General features: G+C 45.4%; 2 protein-coding genes across 2 annotated transcripts; both read left to right on the forward strand.

The window, feature by feature from the left end:
• Positions 1-1,378: 1,378 nt before the first annotated feature.
• LOC310701682 (vomeronasal type-2 receptor 26-like) lies at positions 1,379-5,360 on the forward strand (the record flags this gene model as incomplete). Its single annotated transcript, XM_083492952.1, has 4 exons — positions 1,379-1,540; positions 2,872-3,099; positions 3,537-3,663; positions 4,450-5,360. Exons 1-4 carry the CDS (start codon positions 1,511-1,513, stop codon positions 5,358-5,360), a joined length of 1,296 nt encoding a protein of 431 aa, XP_083349078.1. The 5' UTR covers positions 1,379-1,510.
• An 8,095-nt stretch (positions 5,361-13,455) lies between these two features.
• LOC310701450 (uncharacterized protein) lies at positions 13,456-23,537 on the forward strand. Its single transcript, XM_083492291.1, has 4 exons — positions 13,456-13,523; positions 15,601-15,757; positions 17,502-17,713; positions 19,423-23,537. The coding sequence occupies exons 3-4, from the start codon at positions 17,581-17,583 to the stop codon at positions 21,069-21,071; spliced, it is 1,782 nt and encodes a 593-aa protein (XP_083348417.1). The 5' UTR covers positions 13,456-13,523; positions 15,601-15,757; positions 17,502-17,580; the 3' UTR covers positions 21,072-23,537.
• Positions 23,538-24,201: the final 664 nt, after the last annotated feature.

Here is a 24,201-nt window from a genome sequence, read left to right on the forward strand (position 1 = left end):
GTCTTGTCAGGATTCAGCTTCAATCTGTTAGCCGCCATCCAACCTCCATCCGCCTCCAGACACTCACACAGGACCTTCACTGCCTTCACTGGTTCTGATTTGAAAGAGAGGTAGAGCTGAATATTAGCAGTAGAACAGAAATATTACTTGGACAGTGCTGGCATGTATATAATTTCTCCCCCCAGGAAAGGACCCACAAAGTACTGGCAGCTCCTCTCCTTCTTGTATGCCATTCAAGCCATCAACCAGAATCAAAAGCTGTTACCCAACATCACCCTGGGCTACAGCATCCATGAGAACTTTTTTGATGGAAGGGTGACCGATGATGCTTTGCTAGACATGCTGTCAATTGGGCAGCTGAGCTTTCCAAACTACAGCTGTGGTAAACAGACTAACTTACTGGCTGTTCTCGAAGGGTCCGACTCTCAAAACTCCATCCAGATTTCAAACGTGTTGGGCATCTATAAAATCCCACAGGTAGGAATTGAGAGAGGTATAATAGCATTATGATATCGGCTGTTTTATTTTCAACTACCCTCCTGTTGATCCCTAGCATCAAATTTGCCTTCTTTACGGCTGCCACAACCTTCAAGGAAATCACTGTTCCCACCAAAGGGTCCTTCCAATAGACCTTCCTCCTTCCTAAGACCTTCCCAATCTCATGTTGGGCTTAGAAATATTTAGGCTTTGATCTGAAATCAAACAAGATACAAATCTTCCGTTCTCTTCCCAGGTCACTTATGCTTTTGTCTCTCATGTTCTGAATGATAAGAGGCATTTCCCTTTTTTCTACCGGATGGTCCCCAAAGAAGAAGCCCTGTACCCAGGGATTGTCAAGCTGCTCCAGCACTTCCGATGGACGTTGATTGGCCTCCTTGCACCAGACACCGGCAATGGAGAGAGGTTCCTAAAGAGCTTGACACCCGTGCTCATCAAGAGCGGTGTCTGTGTTGTCATCTCACTAAGCATCCAAGGACTGAATACAAATGCAGTAGACATTCCTCGTCTTCCATTCCGCAAGTGGAGGCAAGTGCATGTATTTGTTTACTATGGGGAAATGACTTATTTCTTAGATGGACTACTCATTATACAGCAGTTTTTTGACATAGGGATGAAATTCATTGTTGGGAAAATCTTCATCACAACAGTTTTGTGGGATGTCGCCCTGGAGCTGATGTATAATGAGATATCTTTCCAATACATCTATGGTATATTTTCCTTCTTCACTGAGACAAGTAAAGGGGCAAAATACGGTGATTTTCTACCCTTTTTCTTGGGTATTAAGAAGTTTTGGGAGGATGCTTTTAATTGTTTTTATTCAAAGCATGCATTCTCAGTGAAAGGCCGGACAAGATGCAGAGAGAGAGGGAAACTGGAGAGGCTTCCCCAAGATGATCTGGAAAGAATCCTCTCTCTAGACAGCTACAGGATCTACAACACTCTGCAAGCCGTGGCTCGTGCCTTAAATGCTGCATATTCATCTAGATCTAAGCAGAGGGGAACTGAGAGAATGGGACTTCAAAGGCTACAGCCATGGCAGGTATTTTCTTTCCCTTCATAGACATCTCAACTGAGCATGACAACCAGCAACCAGTTAGTTAATCTTAATCTCAGCAAGAGCCCAGAGCCCTTTAGAAAAAAACTACAATGGAAAAAACCCAAAGTTTGCAAAACACATTACCCATTTTCCATTTTAAACCTTCCTTAATACATCTCTAAACTTAAGAGATGTAAAGGCAATATTAAGTTAAGAAAGGCATAAGAAGTGATTCAGACGGAGGATTATCAGAGGTGCTGATGGAAGTCCAAGAAGAATGTATTTGTGATAAACTGTGTGGTACGTTTTATAATTTTGTATGCTAAAAATCAATAAAAATATTTATATATAAAAAATTAATTTCCTTAATACATATACATTTTTCATTTCTGTTTGCTATTCTTATTCTTGCCTCATTGCACAGCTCCCCGAGCAACTGCTCCCATCATGTGCCCAATTCTCCTTTTCCCGCAAGTTGGAATTGTTTTTGGCAGGGGAGATGACATTGATCAGGCTGTCTCTAGTCTCTATTCCTTTCACACCCGCTTGACTCTGCTCTGGCTCTCTGCTCCCTCCACCAAGCTCCTGCCTTTCCCTGCTGAAGCCCATATTGGAGATTTCATTCAGGTTGCCTTGAAAGGAAAAACGAACCTAATTCACTCTTTCTGAAAGAATCCAAGGGGGCAGCTTCCTTCAAAAAACATGCTTACTAGGAGAAAATCACACAGAAATGCTGAAGAATTGTGATGAGTTTCTATTATTATTATTATTATTATTATTATTTAAAAAATGCTTCAGAAATGTGGAGAACTGAATTTAAGATTGGGGTTTGTGTGAGAGAGAAAACAGTATGAACCAAAAGTGACAAGATCCCTCCATGACTATTTCAGTTTGCAACCAGCTCTAAGCAAAGGGGAAGTGGATTGTCAGTATGCTTTCATTATTATTATTAGATAATTTTTATTAAATTTTCAATCGAACAATTCCAAATAAACATTTTAGAAACTCTAAAATATCTGATGACTTCCCTTCTTCTCTTTCCATGGTTCATTTTACATCTTATACACCCCTGTATATTTTGCTATAACCATTCAAACATTATTTACATCCATCAAACATTATTTACGTGGTTGAATTTATCGTAATGCTGCCACCGTTTTCAGCTGTATACTGTTATTTTCCCTATACTCAATAAATGCTTTCCACTCTTCTTTCATGTATCTTCTACTTGCTCTCTTAGCTGGGACCCCGCTCACTTTCCATTTCTGGGCTAGCAAAACAGGGGCCTATGTTTCCCTTTATTCTAAATGCTCTCATCTTTCCTTCTGTTCCAGCTCCACCCTTTCCTAGGAAACACCCAGTTCTACAATTCTTCCATGGACAGAGTGTATTTGGATGAGAACGGGGAGCTGGCAGCCGACTTGGACATTGTGAACTGGGTGGTGTTCCCCAATAAATCCGTCCTCAGAGTGAAGTTTGGGAGTATCGACAGAAAGGGATCCCCAGATCTGAAGTGCTCCATCGACCAGGAGGCCATTGTGTGGCCCAAGTGGCTCAATCAGGTGACGTGAAGTGGGAATGATGCCTGTCATTTTGCTGTCTTTTCTATGAGCTCTAATAAGTGCTCCCTGTTCTGTGGGCTGCTGCCCTCAGTTGCCTGTCAACTCCAGCACTGGGCTGTTGTTCCAGATAGTTCCTACAGCTCCTCTGATCAGCTGGGTGCCAAAGGAGGCTTCCTGCTAAACTGTGTGTCTGGGGAAAGGGGGGTTCCTTGCTTTTCGGCTGTTATATGAATTTTATCGGTAGTGAATAGCTCATGGCCCATATACAGAACTTTATTTAATGGAGGTCCTTTGTTTTTTCCTGAATTTAATCATGAATAATTCATGTAATGGACAGTGATGGGAAATGCTTAGTTTCAAGCTATAGTCTAGATGCTACAGCAGATACTATCCCTCAAAGAACAATTCTCATTGACGCTCTTCGTCTTTGTGCCTAGACCCTTCCTACTTCCAGGTGTGTGGAAAGCTGTTGCCCTGGATCCGTCAAGGTGATTCAGGAAGGGAAGCCTCTTTGCTGTTATGAATGTCTTCCCTGTGCAGAAGGGACCATCTCCACTCAGGAAGGTGGGTGGCTCCAAGGGAAAGGCTGGCCTTGGGGAAGAGAGAAGGGTTCAGTCAGGAATCTCTCAAAACCATTTTTGGGCAGGACAAGGCTGGTATGCTTCATGTGTGGGAGTGAACTGGGTGATTCAAATTCCCATCATCATCAATCTCTTTTTATGATTATAGTTTACGATATTGTTCTAAAATGTATCATCATCATCAACAACAACATCATATATATATAAATATGATCAAATGTGAAGGAGGGAGGTCTAAACCAGTATGCGACGGGCTGAGGTCCCGTTTCTCTCTGAGCTCTGGCATCCGTCATGGTGTCCTTTTGCACCAGAAGCGGTTTAGTCATGCTGGGCACATGACCTAGAAAGCTGTCTGTGGACAAACACCGGCTCCCTTGGCCTGAAGCAAGATGAATGCTGCACCCCATAGTTGTCTTTGACTAGACTTAACTGTCCCGGGGTCCTTAAGGAGGGAGATTGTTATGGACCTAGAGTAGATATTAGACTTCTGCACAGACCCCTGATCCTCCTTTTGGCCCTGGTATAGGGGCCTACAAGCAGCCCAACCTGCCAGAGGCCAAGTTGGGTATCTCTAGCCCTGGAATCTGTTCCAAATTTCTTCGGGGTAGAGCTAATGTTTAGAAAAACCTAATTAAATACCTGTAGTGATCTGTGGCTGCCCCAGACTGACTTGGTCTACAACTGAATCTCTCCCAAGAGGCTGGATATTGCTCAGGGCTTGGCTGAATCCAGAGTAGTAGACATTACTCTCTCTCTCTCTCTTTTGCAGATGCAGACCATTGCAAAAAATGCCCAGAAAATCAGCATCCAAACATGAACCGAGATCAATGTGTGTTCAAGCATATCACCTTCCTAGCCTATGAAGAATCTCTGGGGGTTGTCCTACTTTCCCTTGCCCTACTGTGGTCCTTAGCCACAAGCTTTGTTTTAGGAATCTTTATTAAATACAACGAAACTCCCATAGTCAAAGCCAACAACCGGGACCTCTCCTACATCCTCCTTGTCTCCCTCCTGCTTTCCTTTTTGTCCTCCTTCCTGTTCATTGGGAGGCCAAGGAAAGGGACTTGCCTTCTCCAACAAACAGCCTTCAGCATCATCTTCTCTGTTGCTGTTTCTTCTGTGTTGGCAAAAACCATCACTGTGGTTCTGGCCTTCCTGGCCACCAAGCCAGGGAACAAGGTGAGGAGATGGCTGGGGAAGAGTCTGGCCAACTCCATTGTCATTTCCTGTTCCTGTGTCCAAGTTGTCATCTGCATGATCTGGCTGGGGATCTCGCCACCATTCCCAGACTCTGACATGCACTCCCAGCCTGGGGAGATCATCCTGCAATGTAACGAAGGGTCTGTGGCCATGTTCTATGGTGCCCTTGGCTACATGGGCTTCCTGGCAGCCATCTGCTTCACGGTGGCTTTCCTAGCCAGGAAGCTGCCTGGGGCCTTCAATGAAGCCAAGCTGATCACCTTCAGCATGCTGGTCTTCTGCAGTGTTTGGGTGTCCTTTGTGCCCACCTACCTGAGCACCAAGGGGAAATACATGGTAGCCGTGCAGGTCTTCTCTATGTTGGCCTCCAGTGCTGGGCTTCTGGGCTGCATCTTTGTTCCCAAGTGCTACATTATTGTACTGAGGCCTGATCTGAACACAAAGGAGCACCTGACAGCAAAAACTAAAGATAGCATCTGATTCTTAAAATACTATTTTTCAAGAAGGTAGAGAAGTGATGTTCTTGAAAAATAATGTTTCAATTTAAAACATCGTTACCCTCATTTGATCATGTAGAACCAACCAACTTAGTGGAAGTAGTTATGAAATTTGGATTTGGCTGAAAATTTGTTAATACTTTGGAAGATATAGATCACATAGATCACAGGGAATTCACAAAACCAAAATTTTGTAATTATTCTTGGAACGGAACAAGGATGTCCACTGTCACCCCTCTCTTTTTTCCAAGTGAATCTCCAGCCCCCGGCTCTCTCACTTCCTCATTCATCCTCACCTCCTCTACGGGTTCTGCTAAGTACCCTCTGTCTTTGAGCTCTTTGCTCTCCTACTTTCAAGGCTCGCTGGGTTCTGGAAGATGGTGGGTCTAGAATGGTTTCTAATGACGTGTCAGCCAGGTGTTGCTCTGGCTCTCCCATGATTTCCCAACTTTCCCCCTCATCTGCCTCTGAACTGTGACTTCCCTTTATACTTTCTTCCTCATCCTCCTCCCTGGGAGGGTCAGGATGGAGAGGTGGTCTCCCCCATTCCTCCCTGGCCCTCGGTCATCTTGGTCACCCTCCACCCCATACCTGTCAACTCATCAATATCTTCCTTAATTTATGGTGATCTGGACACTATACTTCTGTTGAAGCAGACTATTAGAGTTAAAATCTGTTATCTTTCCCCCCTAATTGTATAATTAAAAAACAAACCTTCCAATGCTGTATTTTAAAATGTTGTGAGCCATGCAGGGACCTTACAGTGAGGGAGGGTCATCAATATTATTATTTAATATATTAAAAAGTTGCTGCATCCCACTGTTGACTCATGTTAAGCTTTTGGTGTAATAAGCCAGTTGTCCTATATTTAGGCCTCTGCTTATTCTCTTCAGCCTCAGCAAGGTGTTGTTAACATTTTGCGCCTTCAGACCATATACACAGGGATCTAGGTCCACATTTGGCCAGAATCCTACCCGCTCAACTGTCATCTCTAACCCGCACCCCCAAATAATATTTCAATTTTCCCCATGCCCCCGTTTCATTTCACTTCCTGAGAAAAATCCTCAAATGTTTCCACTGAATGTAGTAAGAAGGGAGCCTATTATGGAGGGGGGAGCTCCTGGCGGACATTCCCACAGTGGGGGGAATGTTTTGGCGGTTTTTTTTTTTAATTAAAAAATTGATGATTTACAGAAGTGTGCAATGTCTCTCTCTCGTATTTCCCCCCCATGTAACATTTTTACAATTCATTTTCATTTTTTGAGGCATTAGGAAGAAAAGGGGGAAAGAGGTGAGGGGGTGATGGGGGGGTTGGGCGGCGATGTTTCTATTTTACTTACTATATGTAGGGTTTGGTGTCAGCGTTGCTTGTGCAGGTTCTTTGCTGTTCACTTGTGTTCCTTTGGTGGTGAGAGAGGTTGGGGTTGGCCTAGGGTGTGGTTGTTCATTTGTGGCTGGCTGTGGTGGTCTTTGTTTTCGTGTGTGAGTGGGGTGGGTGGGTGTTTTGGATCAGGTTAGCCATATTGATTTGTATGCTGTTGGTGGATTTCTGTCATTGTCTTGTTGGGCTGTGTGTGTGATAAAGGGGAGCCATACAGGGGTGAAGGTGTCTTCTTCTATTTGTCCCCATGTCAGTTTCAGTTTATTGGTTAATTTTTCTAGTAGGCTGTTTCCCATACTATTTGGTACCATTGGTCCATGCTTACTCCTGACAGGTCTCTCCAGCGGTGGGAATGTTGTGGGAAAGCGAATGACAATGAAACAGAGGAGGAGAAGGAAAGGAAAGGAAAGGAAAGGAAAGGAAAGGAAAGGAAAGGAAAGGAAAGGAAAGGAAAGGAAAGGAAAGGAAAGGAAAGGAAAGGGTGAAGGCTTGTTGCTTGGGGAGGGGGGTAGATAAAAGAGTGAAGGACAGGGCAGTTCTGGGCAGCCTGGGCAACTGTTGCTTAGGTGGACCGGAAAGCAAAGAAAATGACCTTTGCTGCAGTTAGGCCAAAGGAGAGCAAAATAGGGAAGGGAAGGCTAGCCAGGAAGAAGAGTGGGAGCTGACCTTGTTCCTGCATATAACCAAGAAAAATAGAGTATGCACTAGAGTTATAACTTTTTGACTTCAAAAACAAACAAACAAACAAACAAACAAACAAACAAACAAACAAACAAACAAACTGAAAAGGGGACTAATTCTTCTCAGTTGTGAAAAAAGGTCACCCCGAAATGTAAAGTTGGAATCACTGTATCTGTAACATTACTACTCATAAGTATTAGCACTTTTTAAAACTTTATGGAACTGTTTGGAACTTTTACAGCTGCCTGGAACTTCCGAAAACTGTATTGGAGACTCACGGGAGGCGGGAGCCATCTGTACTCCAGACACCAGGAAGCAATCAGGGTGCGTCGCGCAACCAAAGTGATACGGGAACTTTATGGTCCTTGTGTTCAGGACCCTTGTGTTTCTGGGACCCATAGATGGCTGTGGGGACATGCAACAGACCACGCTTATAGAGAGTTTGCATGAAACCCACAAAAATGGTTACCTCCATTGGGCCCTTAAGTTTAGAAAAGGGGGGAGTTTCAGGGAGCATGTGGAAGATTGGGGGAAATCAAAACCCATTCCTCCTGATCAGAATTGATGAGTTGATGACCACTCTAAGCAGATGAAAACATTAGCAGGATTGCAATAACACTTGTATTGTAGCAATTGCTATGGAGAAAATGGAGTGATGTAAAATATGGACTATTGAACAGTATGCAGTTGAAAACCCATGGAGGGGAAGGTGAGAAGTCCAAAGATTTGGAGAGATCTTTATATATAGATATGTATGGTTGTATTGTTATAATCTTGTAAAATCAAATAAAAACTATTTTTTTAGAAAATGAATTGATGAGTTGGTTGTGTTGAGTCCTCACAGCCCATCCCAAGCAAAACGTTCAGGTTCATTGGGCCCTTAAACCAAAAATGGGGGCTGAAGGGGCCACATAGGGCAGGGGGACTTGAAACCCATTCCTTGTGACCAAGAACAACAGGAAATTCACATAGGGGGTTCAAGTAACCCACCCTGAAAACAATATTTAGGTTCATCCCTCTCTTAAACTAAAATAGGATTTCAGGGGCCACCTGGAAGGTCGAGGCGCTCTAACACATCCCTTGGGATTGCAGGGGCATGAGATGGTTGTGCACAACCTGCCACCCTCAAAAATATGTTTGTGGTGACATTTAAAACTAGCCCGTTTGGGGTGTCCTAAAAGCGCGAGGGAAAGAAGGAAGAGCACAGCCACTTTTCATTTGTGATGTAGGCTTTTTGCTCTATCCCTCTCAGTGTCTGCAGCTGTTTAGGGAATTGACAAGACAGGGGATATTTTATGCACCAGACTTTTCAGACTCAGTGCGAGAAATTATGAATCTCTGGAGAAATCCCTGGAGAAAACCCCGGGAAAAATAAGAATATGAGGCGGGGAGGCATCGCCCTGGCAACCTTCTGGAGTCTCTCTGTGGCTTGAGGAGCAGATGCAGAGCTGGAGAAAACATGTTTGCAAGAACACAGAGAAGCAGCTGCCCTGTTTTGACATGGGCCAGCATAGGGTGGAAAGGTCAGCTTGGACTTTAAATAGCAATGCACCTTCGTTGGGGTCAGGACCAATATATTCTTTTAGGAAGTATGCAAATATATACACGCTCTACATAGAGTACCTACATCTGAGCCCTGTGAACTCATGAAACCCATTCCCTTTACAAGGAGATTCTTATTCTTATTATTTTTTATTTATTGAGTTTATATACTGTTGTATACATAGAGGTTTTGGCGGGGTTCACAGAAAAGATCACAACATATATGACCAGAATAAAAACAACAACCCAATAACACCCACCCCCCGAAAGGAGCCACATTTTAAAAGGGTATAGGATGTCAGGTCAGCCAAAGGCCTGGTTAAAGAGGAAGGTTTTTGCCCGGTGCCTAAAGGTGTATAATGAAGGCGCCAGGCAAACGTCCCTGGCAAGAGCATTCCACAGACAGGGAGCCATTGCAGAGAAGGCCCTGTTCTCATGTTGCTGCCCTACGGACCTCTCGAGGAGGAGGAGGGCCTCAGAAGATGATCTCAGGGCCCAGGTAGGTTTATATGGGAAGAGGCGGTCCTTGAGGTATTGCAGTCCTGAGATCACGCTGACATGCCTGGATCTCCACATCCCCAAGGCCATCTTCCCCCTTACCAGACACATTCTCCACTAACTGAACCTTCCACACCATCTGAATTATCACAAAAACTTTGTCTCCTTGCGCATTCTCTGAGGTTTACAAAGAACTCCAAGGATTTTCAGTCATCCCCACCAAACAGAACTTTATTTCTCCAATACAACACAACTTAAGTACAGGCAACTCGTCATTTGCACAGGGGTTGCATTCTGGGTCATCGCACAGCAGCAGTCATACAAAAGCCCATTTTGCCTCCCCCTTGTCTTCTGGGTCCGAAAATGACGTGTGGGTTGCACACGCATGTCAATCTATCGCTTGCACGATGGTTTCCACCTCCATAAGAAAAATTCCTTGCTAAAATAATGAATTTCATAGCGTAAGTTATGACCTGCTTATCTCCCATACAGCCGTAACATATAATGCATCTCTGACAGCGACAGCTTGGAAGGAAAAGGAGGGGGGATCATTGATGAAGTATTTAAATTACACCTTTAAATATTCCCTCATTGCGAGAAGTGAGGTTACAGGGAACCAGACAGAGGGCCTTCTCGGTAGTGGTGCCTGCCCTGTGTAATGCCCTCCCTTCAGATGTGAAGGAAATAAGTAGCTATCTTATCTTTAAAAGACATCTGAAGGCAGCCCTGTTTAGGGAAGCTTTTAATATTTAACACTGTATTGTTTTTAACACTTGATTGGAAGCCACCCAGAGTGGCTGGGGAAACTCAGCAAGATGGGCGGGGTATAAATTATTATTATTATTATTATTATTATTATTATTATTATTATTATTATCAACAACAATGTATAAATAAGGTATCTTTTCTATCTAAACTGATGTCCCAATGATGAGCTTTCTACCTGAACAATCTTCCACATTTTCTACGCTAACATCCTTCTGAAGATTTCTTCTTCTCTAGTAGAATTTCTGTTTATCATTGACACTTTTTTCCATCCTTCGTGGGCTTAGTTCATTCAGGGAATCGTAGAGTCAGAAGGGCCTGGATGGTAATCTAGTCCAAACCCCTGCAATGGGAGAATCTTAACTAAAGCATTCATGTTAGGTGGCTGTCCAACACTCCAAGGAAGGAGAGTCCACAATCTTCTGAGGTGAGGGAGTCCGTTCCACTGTCAAACAGCTCTTACTGTCGGAAAGTTCTTCCTGACATTTAGTCAGAATCTCCTGCCTTGGAACTTGAATCCATTGGATCTCATCCTACCTTCCAGAGCAGGAGAAAACAAGCTTGCTCCATCTTCCATGGAACAGACTTTTAGATATTTCAGGTGCTCTATCACATCTCCTCTCATTTTCCAGGCTACACATACCCAACTCCTTCAACCGTTCCTGAGACTTGTTTCCAGACCCTTCATCATCTTGGTCACCCTTCTCTGCACATACAATCTTCTTCAATTGTGGTGCCCAGAACTGGACACAGTATTCCATGTGTCTACTGACCGAGGCTAAATAGAGCAGTACTATTCAGCCATGGTCAGACCACACCTAGAATATTGTGTCCAGTTCTGGGCACCACAATTGAAGAAAGCCTCTCCCCCTTACAGAGGGGAGGAGTTGTGAGCGGGAGCAGCAGCACTTCCCTTTCATTGCGCTGCTGGTTTTCACCCATCCACCCTCCCTTTAGTTCACTGCTTGGTTCTTGACCTTGCTATGGACCTTGGTTGCTGAACTGGCTAATTGGCACCAGCCACTTGGTTTTTCGCCTACCTCGTAGCAAATCGTCACAACTTTTTGGGTATTGGCGGTTAGGCATTGGAATATGTTTGCGTATTGGAGGGCAGGGTGTGGCCATCACCTACCTCTGCACTTTATGGGTATTCCGGTAAAGGAATCTGGCGGTCGTGGATCCTGCCCGATGCCCTTGCTGGTGGCTAGGGCCATGGAATGATCCCCGGTGACATCAGGGGGAGCTTACAGTTGTATTTGCATCAACAGGCTCCTCCTACTGGTGGTTAACCCTTGTTAGACTCACCCCTTCCTGTTGTTTTATCCACTGCCTAAGCCAATACCTCTCACATGCTGTAATCAATAAAGTTGTGGCCTTCTTTAGTCCATTAACCTAATAAGGTGAAGGAAAGGATTGGACCCTGATTAATAAAATACACACGAGGCTTGGCCAGCAAGACTCTGGGAGGAAGTGCCAATAATAATCTGCCACACCGCGGGCCCAGGTCCCTTTTATTAACAAAAGAACTCTTAACACAGCTATTGTAAGAACCAGTCAGATTTCCTCTGAGCATTTCAAAAAATCTCCCACGTGGGACAAAGTCAGATCAGAGAAATCCTTTTAACTACAAAGAGACTATTTCCTACTTGAGCATGCATAATGTGGTTAAGCTAAATAAACAGGAACCAAGGAGGAATGCATTTAGGAAACCCAGAGGTCATAAACCCATAGGAAAGAAAGATAGTATTTACCATCTCCTTGTGAACTCTCTTCCTGGCCTATAAGATCAACCTAAAGATTAACAAAATCTACATCAAAGCTACTTTCTTTCTTTATGTACTGAGGACGCCCGGTGAAGCAACTGGTCTGTGTTTTAGAATGCTATACATGACTGTCAGGCAGTGAGAAAATGGCAGAGGTGCAGAGGCTTGTGGGATTCGATCAGAAATCATGTCAAATGGCTCAAGCCCAGTCAAAGCAATGCGTTCATTGCTGACACAATGGCTTGCTACATTTCCCATAATTCCTCATAGCAATCCCACCTGACCACCATAATTAACTGCTGGAGTCATGTTGTGTGGGGGAAAGACACCGCATCCTGACACTTTCATCAAGGTGCCTCCTGGGTAAGCTTAGTAGCCATGGAATAAGAGAAGAGGTCCTCTTGTGGATCAGGAATGGAAGCTGCAGGAAGCAGAAAATAGTATTAAGTGGATAGTTCCTCCAAATGGGGGGCTGTGGTGCCAGGTGTTCTTGGCCAAAAGCTCACAAGAACAATCTGGCCACATCATGTTGCACCAACGAGATTCTGGACCAGACCCAAGGGCAGCCCCAGAAAGAGTGCATTGCAGTAGCCCAGCTCAAAGTTTTCCAATGCTCCAGTGGTCAGGCTATTCCTGTTCACAAACAGCCCTAGAGGACACGTGGGTCTCTAGTGACAAAGGCGTATCCAAGAGTACCCCCAAACTATGCATTTGCTACACAGGCTTAGGATCCAAGGCCATTATTGTGAAAATGAATTAATTGTAATTAAATAACCCTTTTTCTGTACCAGTCGGACTCCTGAGTATTTTATTTTACCTTTTTAGTCATGCTAATGTGTGAATGAGACTGATTTTGAGTGGTGCCATGGCTGGCACAACCAAAGAAGTTGCCCTGTGCCGTAGAACATATGAGTGGGCCTCCCTGCCTCCACCTAGTCGCCAGGTAGGAGAAGAAAAGCCAGAGTTGTCTGAGTGAGTGGAGCTGGAAGCAGGATGGAAGTTGGACGCACAAAGACATACATGCTCTGTGCTGGATTCAAAGCAGTGACTAATGCAGTGCTGATGCTCCGTGGAGTATTGACGCGGTGAAGCCCTGCTATCTATGCTCAGGTTGCATGTACACTGGGACCTCGGGTTAAGAGCTTAATTCGTTCCGTAGGTCCGTTCTTCACTTGAAACTGTTCTTAACCTGAGACAGCACTAATGGGGCCTCCCGCTGCTGCCGCCACGCGACTTCTGTTCTCATCCTGAAGCAAAGTTCTTAACACGAGGTAATATTTTTGGATTAGCGACTCCTCCTGGGCTCCTGCCTTGGGGGAGGAGAGAGCGGCGCTCCGCTTGTGCTCGGCTTGCCAAGGGTTAAAAGGCACAGAGCTGGGTTTCTAGAGAGGACAGGAAGTGGAGCCGTGGGGGGAGGCAAGGTCCTCCCGAGCAAAAGCCCCTCCCTCGCCATTCCCGCCTGCAAGCGGAGGGGCTGCTTCCGTCTCCCTCTCTCTCTTGCCGGAGCTGCCTGGGGGTGAGTCTGGTGCAATGGGGAGAAGGGGCTGCAGGGGAGGATGCCTGGGGGGCTGGTCAGATAGTGCATGGGGGGCGCCAAGTCGGGGGGGGCGAGGGGGCCAGGGCTCTGCCCCGCTCTTCTTGCTTGGCCCCGGGGGGGAGGGGGGAGGGGGGTCTTGGAGGGGGGAGCCTGCAGAGAGAGCCCTGGAGTCTCGATCAAGAGTGGAGGAGGAGGAGGAGGAGGAGGAGGAGGAAGGGTCTTCTTCCTCTTGACCGGCATCGCTACTGTGTCTTTTCTCCTGGCAGATCAAGGAGAGCAGGAGACAGCAGAAACCGCTACATTTGTAGCAGGGCGATGGGAGCCAGATCTCTTATGGTTGGATCGCTTTTCTAACGTAGCTCAGCTTTTTTCGTTCTTTAATCAGTTTGGTCATTTATACGGATGTCAGCCTCCAGGACGTACTTTGTATACCAAACTATATAGCAAACTATATCTGGTCTAGGGAACTATGGCCCACAAATAACCCATAGATGCATTTTCAATAAAAGCACACATTCTGCTCATGTAAAAACACCAGGCAGGTTTGGAGTACATTGTCAGGAGCAGGGCTAGGCAAACTGAGGCCCGGGGGTCGGATGCGGCCCAGTCGCCTTCTAAATCCGGCCCGCGGACGGTCCAGGAATCGGTGTGCTTTTCCATGAGTAGAATACAGTGGTACTTCGGGTGAAGTACTTAATTCGTTCCGGAGGTCCATTCTTAACCTGAAACTGTTCTTAACCTGAGGTACCACATTAGCTAATAATAATAATGTGGCCTCCCTCTGATGCCGTGCCGCCAGAGCACAATTTCTGTTCTCATCCTGAAGCAAAGTTCTTAACCTGAGGTACTATTTCTGGGTTAGCGGAGTCTGTAACCTGAAGCGTATGTAACCCGAGGTACCACTGTATGTCCTTTTATTTAAAATGCATCCCTGGGTTATTTGTGGGGCATAGGGATTTGTTCATTTTTTTCTTTCTTCAAAATATAGTCCGGCTCACCACATGGTCTGAGGGACGGTGGACCGACCCACGGCTGAAAAAGGTTGCTGACCCCTGGTCTATAGCTCTCCTTCTGGAGCCAGAGAGGATAGTCACTTTCAAGGGCACCATTTAAGATGTAGAGGTTTAGCCTGAATGCTGTTTGAGCCAAGCAGATGCCTGCAAAGTTTGATTTCTGATCTTTGGAACAACGGGTGAGGAGGAATCCACTGGCTTCACGGTTGGGAGACCATTTGTGCTGTGCATAAAGGGCATGATCATTAGGGCCCAATCTGGCATTGAGATCCCCTCCTAAAACTACAGATGCCTTTGGTTAAGCAAAATAAGGTCAGTGGTATAAATTTCCCTTTCAACCCACAAGTTTCTGATCTGATATTTCTGCCTCATCGGGGTCACATCAGCGTGAATTACCAACAGGGCCTGGTGGCTGAATTGGATTAAAACTGCCCTGGCTTATGACTTGAATGAGGGGAGAGGGCTTGAAATGGCACGTTGGGTAGTGGAGACTAAGACCCCCAGGCCCCCTTTCGCTCTTCCACGCTTTACCCCTAGCTCCTCCCCAGTTGAGAATGAATGAAATCCATTGAGTAACTGCTCATCTGCTAAAACAAAAAAAATCCTTCCAGTAGCACCTTAAAGACCAACTAAGTTAGTTCTTGGTATGAGCTTTCGTGTGCATGCGAAATACACTGAAACAGAAGTTGCCAGATCCTTCTATATAGTGAGAAGGTGGGGAGGGGTATTACTCAGAAGGGTTGTGGGAATGGGTGATTGGCAGATAGCTGTGGTGAGCCTGTTGACGACTCTTAACGACTGCAATAGGTCTTACAGGAAAAAGCAAGGGGTGAGAAGGTGAAAAATGGCTTTGTCATGTATAATGAGATAAAAATCCAATGTCTTTGTTCAGACCAGGTCTCTCCATGGTTTTAAGTTGGTAATGAGTTGCTCATCTGCTGTCCATGTTTCCAGGATCATTGTTTGAGATGGTTGTAACTGCGTCTCCTTCTGTGACGAGGGAGAAGGTGCTGTGCCACCATGTTCCTGCTCCTCTGTTCTAGCGAGGAGACTGGGAGAATCAGTGCAGCGTGGTCAGCAATATGTGAATTCCAGGCAAGCAGGGCTGCCATCTCTTCAGCAGGGGAGACTTCCTTTCACTTGTCCGAGGAGAGGAGAGGGGAACTGTTTCTCCTGCGAATCCGGTTCCCTCAGGGCCAGGTGGGACTTCTGAGATGGGGAAGCACATGGGGCCCTATTTCCAGGTTGGGCTTCTTCAAGTGCTTGTCAGAGGTTTCTTTTGCTTGCAGGGCAGATGCTTTGGGGAATCAGCTACTTGGGGTTGTAAAGATTCCTTGTATACTATTGGTATACACGGAATATTCAGAAGAGTCACTCTCTGCATCACTTCCACTATTATTAGTAAAGTACTAGGGTGATCCTGTTGGGAGTACAAGATTCCCGATGGCTTCGCTCACAAGGGTCATAGGAACGTGCAAGATCACTCACCACAACAAGGTGTTGATCCAGCGAGTGAGAAGTACATTTTTGCTAATTTAACCGGGGACATATACCATCAAAACAGCAGAAAATTTAAAACCAACAACAACAACAACAACAATAATTTATTATTTATACCCCACCCATCTGGCTGGGTTTCCCCATCCACTCTGGGCGGCTTCCAACAGAATATTAGAATACAATAATCTATTAAACATTAAAAGCTTCCCTAAACAGGGCTGCCTTCAGATGTCTTCAAAAAGTCTGGTAGTTGTTTCTCTCTTTGACATCTGGTGGGAGAGCAATCCACAGGGCAGGAGCCACTACCGAGAAGGCCCTATGCCTGGTTCCCTGTAACTTGGCTTCTCACAGGGAGGAAACCGCCGGAAGGACACTGGACCTCAGTGTCTGGGCAGAACGATGGGGGTGGAGACGCTCCTTCAGGTATACTGGGCCGAGGCCGTTTAGGGCTTTAAAAGTCAGCATGGACACTTTGAATTGTGCTTGGAAACGTACTGCGAGCCAGTGTAGTTCTTTCAAGACCGGTGTTATGTGGCCTCGGTGGCCTAACTTCCAAATCTAACTTCCAAAGCCAGTCCGTCATTAATTTATTATGTCCCACATCCTTCGCCCATTTTATCATAACGCATTTGACCTGGTCCTCTTTGGTGTCCCATTCCAAAAGCAGATCGTTCATTTTTGACAGCTGTTTTATACTACCTTCTACTATTTCTGTCTGAAATCTTGACATTAGATAACTAAATCCTTTCTTTTCATGATTTTTAAAAGTTTCATTTAGTTGTAAATATTGTAACCAGTCTATTACATTTTCTCTTACTTCTTCAAAGTCCTTTAATTTTAATTGGTTGTCAGTTTCAGTTAACAGCTCTTTATGACTATGAAAACTTTTATGAACTTTTGCCTTATGATACCATAGATAAGCATGCCTGGTGTTGCAGTCTTCAGGTTTGGGGACAAGATGGTGACTGGTTTTTGCCCCAAGTTCTTTCCATAAGCCCCACTGAGTTCAATGGGATCTATTCTCAGGTCTCTACTGTGCAGACCATGCTGGTCTTACGAAGAGGGGAGAGGAGTAAACAGAGGAAATTGGAACCACTGGAAATGTTTATAAATGGGGTTTCTGTTGGGAAGGGGCTGCCCCATTTGTGCTTTTCCAGGGGCAGGAGAATCCAGTGAGAGCCAGTGTGGCACAGTGGTTAAAAGTGGTAGACTTCTAATCTGGGGAACCGGGTTCGCATCTCCGCTCCTCCACATGCAGCTGCTAGGTGACCTTGGGCTAGTCACACATATCTGAAGTCTCTCAGCCCCACTCACCTCACAGAGTGTTTGTTGTGGGGGAGGAAGGGAAAGGAGAATGTTAGCCGCTTTGAGACTCCTTTATGTAGTGATAAAGCGGGATATCAAATCCAAACGCTTCATCTTCTTCTCTTCTTCTTCCCTGCAGGGCCTTTGAGGCTCCCTTTGCTTCTTCCTCTCTCCCAGGACCTTGCAGCTTGTTTTGGCTCCTTGACTCTTCAGGAAGGATGAAAGAGATGGATCCTGCAAAGCTAGCGGGGATGGAAGGGGGAAGATGGACGGTTGACCTGGTCAGGTTGTCTCCTGCATCCCTCCTCACAACCTCTGAGCGTTCCTCTCTAGGGCTCTCAGAGAGATCTGGTGAGTTCCAGGGGAGGGGAGATGGGGACATGGAGGGATGGAGCCAGAGAGGTATTGGGGCTTGCTCACCCTGGGGGTGGGGGGAGGCAGACAGGCAGGCGGAGATTGAGAAGGTGAGCACCTTTCTGGGCTCCACCACCTGCCTGCCTGCGCCTTTGTCATCTGCAGGGAATTTGAGCTAGGAATACATCACAGCTCCCCGGCCACCACAATGTATTGGAAGCTCAAAATGTCTAATACCAGTGCCGTGACCTGAATGCCCTACCAATGTCAAAAAAGTTACTGCTCCATCACACAGCAGTAGAAGCAACGAACTCTGCATGAAGAAGTCAAGGAGGAGAATCGTGGGATCCTGGACGCTCTTGGTAAAGCTCCCCGTTGGATCATAAGATCAGTTTTGAAATTCCATACATAAATTCCCCCCCCCAGGAGATCCTACAATATAGCTCCCTTTCTGTTCTTCAGACATAGAATATTCTGCCAGCTTTAACTTTCCAATGATAGTTACAATTCTGTCACATGACTCTGGCAATCTTTCTTTTCTTCATATCTTAGACCAAAAAAGTTTCTTATTAAATTGCGATGACATCTTCTAAATTTATAAACTTTCTCTAAATTGTGAAGAATTTCTCTGGCAGTAACACATCTGCCTCAATACATTGTATCATTTCAAATCTGTATAACACTGTTCTCATTCTCCTATTCCACTGTGTAAAACTTCCTATGTGCATCCTAAAAATTTCTTTCTACTTTTCAATCTGCCTTTAAAAATTGTTTCTGAGAGGATAATTAAGAGTACACTGGCAAAGAGGTCAAAATGTTAATGTCAGTTTCTGAGGTAAAACGTGTCACTTTACAACTCTGCACCTGTCTTTCTGGATTATTCATGGTTTTCTGGATTTTGTGGGCCCCAAACCCATTTTCTGTGGTATTTATATGTGTGGAGGTTGCCCTGGGTTGTTTGACCCTTGAAAAACATAGCTTTTTTATTCTAGAAAAGACACCACAAGATTCTCTGTTTAGAGTTTATACAGAACACATTACATTACTTGATATACTAAAACACGTTTGCATGTGCTTATATCTAATATATCTATATCTATTATGTATTGATTTTGATTATTTCTACATTTATTCCATTTTTTATTCAAGACAATAAGCTCAGAAATCCAAAATAATTCAACATCAAATAATGCTGCTACATTACGTATGAAGAGGGAATTACAAGTGCTTCTATCTATATGAGACTTTACAGACTTTTTCTGAGGCACATAGCAGCATAAAACAGGCAGCAGGTGCTCTCACAGAAAACCTCTCTCTCACTCGACAGTTGAGACCAGACCTAACTGAAAAAACGGCCTTCTGGAGTGACAGTCACCCTTTCCATAGCACCTTGGAGGCAACATTCACACACAGAGTTGTTAGAGAAGTTGAGGTAATTTCTGTCCGGTTTGGGTTTCTGTTTTAGCCTCTGCCCGTTTTTTAAAGAGAAGACCAATGTTAGAGTTGGAGTGGATTTCATGATTGTGGCAACAAAAATCCGTCCTAGAAAAGAGGTCGACAAATGCTGGTCGACAAAGGCCATGGCCTCTGTAGAAAGACCTCACATCTTCTGTTCTTCCTCTTTGACAAATTTTCATTAGCATTGTTCAATAATTGGGGGCTCCGTTTCTTCCTGAGGATCTAATTAGTTTCTGTCTTTGTTGTAGGTCGTGATGAATTGGAAATGAAGAATGGGGGAGACCATGACAAAATCCACACAGTGGAGAAGCCAAATCAAAATTGGGAGTATGGAGAGAGCTCCAGTCAGAGTTCCCGTTCCCACCAAAGAACTCAAAGCGGGAAGGAAGGCTATCAGTGCTCAGAATGTGGGAAGAGCTTCAGTTGGAAGGGCAGTCTCACTTCACATCAAAGAATTCATACTGGAGAGAAACCCTATCAGTGCTTGGAATGTGGAAAGAGGTTTCGTCAGAGTGGGGATCTCACTTCCCACAAAAGAATACATACAGGAGAGAAACCTTACCAGTGCTTGGAATGTGGAAAGAGCTTCAGTCGGAAGGACAGTCTCACTTCCCATCAAAGAATTCATACAGGGGAGAAACCCTATCAGTGCTTTGAATGTGGAGAGAGCTTCAGTCAGAGTTACAGTCTCACTTCCCATCGAAGAATTCATACAGAGGAGAAACCCTATCAGTGCTTGGAATGTGGAAAGAGGTTTCGTCAGAGTGGGAATCTCACTTCCCACAAAATAATACATACAGGAGAGAAACCTTACCAGTGCTTGGAATGTGGAAAGAGCTTCAGTCGGAAGGACAGTCTCACTTCCCACCAAATAATTCATACGGGAGAGAAACCCTATCAGTGCTTTGAATGTGGAAAGAGCTTCAGTCGGAAGGACAGTCTCACTTCCCACCAAAGAATTCATACAGGAGAGAAACCCTATCAGTGCTTTGAATGTGGAAGGAGCTTCAGTCGGAAGGACAAACTCGCTTCCCACCAAAGAATTCATACAGGAGAGAAACCCTATCAGTGCTTTGAATGTGGAGAGAGCTTCAGTCACAGTTACAGTCTCACTTCCCATCAAAGAATTCATACAGAGGAGAAACCCTATCAGTGCTTGGAATGTAGGAAGAGCTTCAGTCGAAAGGACAGCCTCACTTTGCATCAAATAATTCATACAGGGGAGAAACCCTATCAGTGCTTGGAATGTGGGAAGAGCTTCAGTCAGAGCACCCATCTCACTTCCCATCAAAGAATTCATACTGAAGAGAAACCCTATCAGTGCTTTGAATGTGGAAAGAGCTTCAGTCACAGTTACAGTCTCACTTCCCATCAAAGAATTCATACAGAGGAGAAACCCTATCAGTGCTTGGAATGTAGGAAGAGCTTTAGTCGGAAGGGCAAACTCACTTTGCATCAAAGAATTCATACAGGGGAAAAACCTTATAAGTGCTTGGAATGTGGGAAGAGCTTCAGTCGGAGCACCCATCTCACTTCCCATCAAAGAATTCATACAGAGGAGAAACCCTATCAGTGCTCAGAATGTCGGAAGAGCTTCAGTCGGAAGGACAGTCTCACTTCGCATCAAAGAATTCATACAGGGGAAAAACCTTATAAGTGCTTGGAATGTGGGAAGAGCTTCAGTCGGAGCACCCATCTCACTTCCCACCAAATAATTCATACAGGGGAGAAACCCTTTCAGTGCTTTGAATGTGGAGAGAGCTTCAGTAAGAGCACCCAGCTCACTTCCCATCACAGAATTCATACAGGGGAGAAACCCTATCAGTGCTCGGAATGTGAGAAGAACTTCAGTCGGAAGGACAAACTCACTTTGCATCAAAGAATCCATACAGGGTAGAAACCTTATCAGTGCTTTGAATGTGGAAAGAACTTCAGAAGGAGGGCAGGTCTCATCCACCATCAAAGAACTCATACAGTGGCACCTCAGGTTACGAACTTAATTCATTCTGGAGGTCCGTTCTTAACTTGAAACTGTTCTTAACCTGAAGCACCACTTTAGCTAATGGGGCCTCCCGCTGCTGCCACGTTGCTGCCTCACGATTTCTTTTCCCACCCTGAAGCAAAGTTCTTAACCCGAGGTATTATTTCTGGGTTAGTGGAGTCTGTAACCTGAAGCGTCTGTAACCTGAGGTACCACCGTACAGGGCATGAAGTGTCTAGAAATGTGGAAACAGCTTCTCTTCCAAGAGGCGTCTAGCTTCCCATGAAGAAATTCATGTGATTGAGCAGGCGGTTGCTGAAGAACTCCAGGCATGCCTGGAGGATGGGGACCATTTGGATCCCTTCCAATGGGGAATCAGGCCTCATATTGGGACTGAAACTGCCTTGGTTGTGCTGGTCGATGATCTCCGGCGTGCTAGGAACAAAGGTGAAAGGTGTTTCCTGGTTCTGCTGGAGCTCTCAGTGGTCTTTGATACCATCGACCACGACATCCTTCTGCACCGTCTAGCGGAGCTGGGAGCTGAGGGTTATACAGTGGTTCCACTCCTTCCTCCTGTGCCGTGTTCAGAAAGTGGGGGGGGGAATGTGTGTTCAGACCCCTGGGCTCTCACTTGTGGGGTGCCTCAGGCTTCTGTCCTCTCCCCCATGCTTTTCAACATCTACATGCAGCCGCTGGGAAAGATAATCAGGGGGTTTGGGCTGGGTGTTCATCAGTATGCACATGATACCCAGCTCTAACTCTCTTTTAAATCAGAACCAGTGAAAGTGCTGAAGGTCCTGTGTGAGTGTCTGGAGGCCGTTGGAGATAGATGGCAGGAAACTGATTGAGGTTGAATCCTGACAAGACAAGTGCTGTTCTTGGGTGACAGGGGGTGAGCTGGTGTTGAGGACTCGCTTGGACTACTGCAACACATTCTATATGGGGTTATCTTTGAAGAGAGCACATAACACCGGTCTTGAAAGACCTACATTGGCTCCCAGTACGTTTCTGGACAGAATTCAAATTGTTGGTGCTCACCTTTAAAGCCCTTAACAGCCTCGGCCCAGTATATCTAAAGGAGTGTCTCCACCCCCATCCTCCTGTCTGCACACTGAGGTCCAACTCCCAGGGTCTTCTGCTGGCTCCCTCACTGTGAGAAGTGAAATTACAGGGCCTTCTCGGTAGTGGCACCCGCCCTGTGGAATGCCCTCCTACCAGATGTCAAAGAAATAAACAACTGTCTGACTTTGAGAAGACATCTCAAGGGAGCCCTGTTTAGGGAAGCTTTTAATATGTGATGAATTATTGTATTTTAATATTTTGCTGGAAGCCACCCAGAGTGGTTGGAGAAACCCAGCCAGATGGATGGGGTATAAATAAACTATTGCTATTGTTATTGTTTTAAGCACTTTCCCATGCAATATGGGAATCCACATCCATCTGAAGTTCAGGAGCAGTTGGACAATCCCCAGATTCTGGGGATCTACTTTTGGGGCCATCTTGTAGAAAAAGGGGAACTGGGTTTTATCATGAAGAGTAGGAACAGTGTATCCATAACTTGCCAAGGACACAAAGGGAGAGGTGAGTGCTTTGCTGTGGTTCCAGGACAAATCTCAGACAGTTGACCAACTACAGCCCCCAACACATGCACACAAAGAACAAGACAAAATGCTGGCCGTGTAGAACGGGAGGAGGTCTTCCAGAATGCCTCCAGACTCTCAATATTTTGTGGGACTGAATCACATCCCAGAATATTAGACTAGAGACTCGGCTACATTACTCAAAAAACTGTTTTGAATGCATTGTAAACAAGCAACATGGTTTTTTAAAGCAGTGGTGGGGTGGCATAGGACAATTGACACCAGTGTTGAGTGCTCCTGCTTCCAGGTTCCATCCCACCCTCACCTTTGGGAGAGTCCAAAAAGGAAAGAAAGGAAAGCCCATGGCAGAGGCACAACTCCGTCTTAACACCTAACCAGCCATACCTGTGGGATTTTGTAGATGCTTGACACAGGTGACGTATGCCTAGAAATATCAGCTTCAGCATCTTCAAGAACAGCCAACAGGTTATTCCTCTTCTCACAGTCATAGTTTGGAATGTCTGCGTGCCCAGTAGAGAGCAGGTCTAGCAGGGCATCAGAAGTCATCCTTGCATTAGAATAATGGTCATAGATGACATAGCTGAGGGTGATGTTGGGTAAGAGCCTGGGGTCCTGATTGATTTCACAAATGGCAGCCAGGAAGGACAGGATATTCCAGAATTTCCCACGATATCCACTGGAATTAAAAAGTGCCCTACATTGAATGAAAACGTTTCTAATTCTTTCTGCATCTAAACTCTCAGCTGTTTCCAGCACAGAAAATAAAACAAGTCCACCCTGAGATGCTTAAATACCTTCCATTAGCGACCGACCTGTAGGAGAGAGCAAAGGCCCGTCAGCCTCAAGGTGGACTGACACCATAGTGAAACTGTGACCACAACTTTCACCATCATGAACATTTCATGAGATTGTGTTTCAGCTGTGTTTACAGTCAGCGGCATTATTTACCCCCTTGTAGGTTTGGGTTTTTAAATGCCACTTTGCACAATCATAACATTCTCAGTTGCAGCATTCTCATTTTCAGTCAGGACTTCAGCATCGGCTGCTTCTGCACCTTCAACTGAGAAGCACCTAAGTTCATGGTCCTGGCATATGGGGGCAACTGGAACCTATGAAATCAAAGTGTGCCTCCAGACAGTCAATATTTAGCAGGAGGGATTCAAGCAGTTGGTCCCTTACCTTTCCCGCCCCGACCTGGCCACAGTGATCCATGCGACGGCCACCTCCAAGCTTGACTACTGTAATTCACTCTACGTGGGGCTGCCCTTGAAGCTGTTCCAGAAACTCCAGCGGCTGCAGAATGCTGCAGTGAGGCTCCTCATGGGGTCTCTGCCATGGGAGCATATTCACCCAGTGCTTTTCCAGCTGCACTGGCTCCCGGTGGAGTATAGGGTCAGATTTAAGGTGCTGGTTTTAACCTTTAAAGCTCTTCACGGCCTAGGACC

This window comes from Podarcis liolepis, assembly GCF_965112155.1.
Source record: "Podarcis liolepis genome assembly, chromosome: 2".
Lineage (NCBI taxonomy): Eukaryota > Metazoa > Chordata > Lepidosauria > Squamata > Lacertidae > Podarcis > Podarcis liolepis.

Coding starts and splice junctions, on each gene's coding strand:
- LOC310701450 (XM_083492291.1), top strand. CDS start 17,581: ATGAAAGAGATGGATCCTGCAAAGCTAGCGGGGATGGAAGGGGGAAGA. Junction 17,714..19,422: donor AGGGCTCTCAGAGAGATCTG/GTGAGTTCCAGG, acceptor TCTTTGTTGTAG/GTCGTGATGAATTGGAAATG.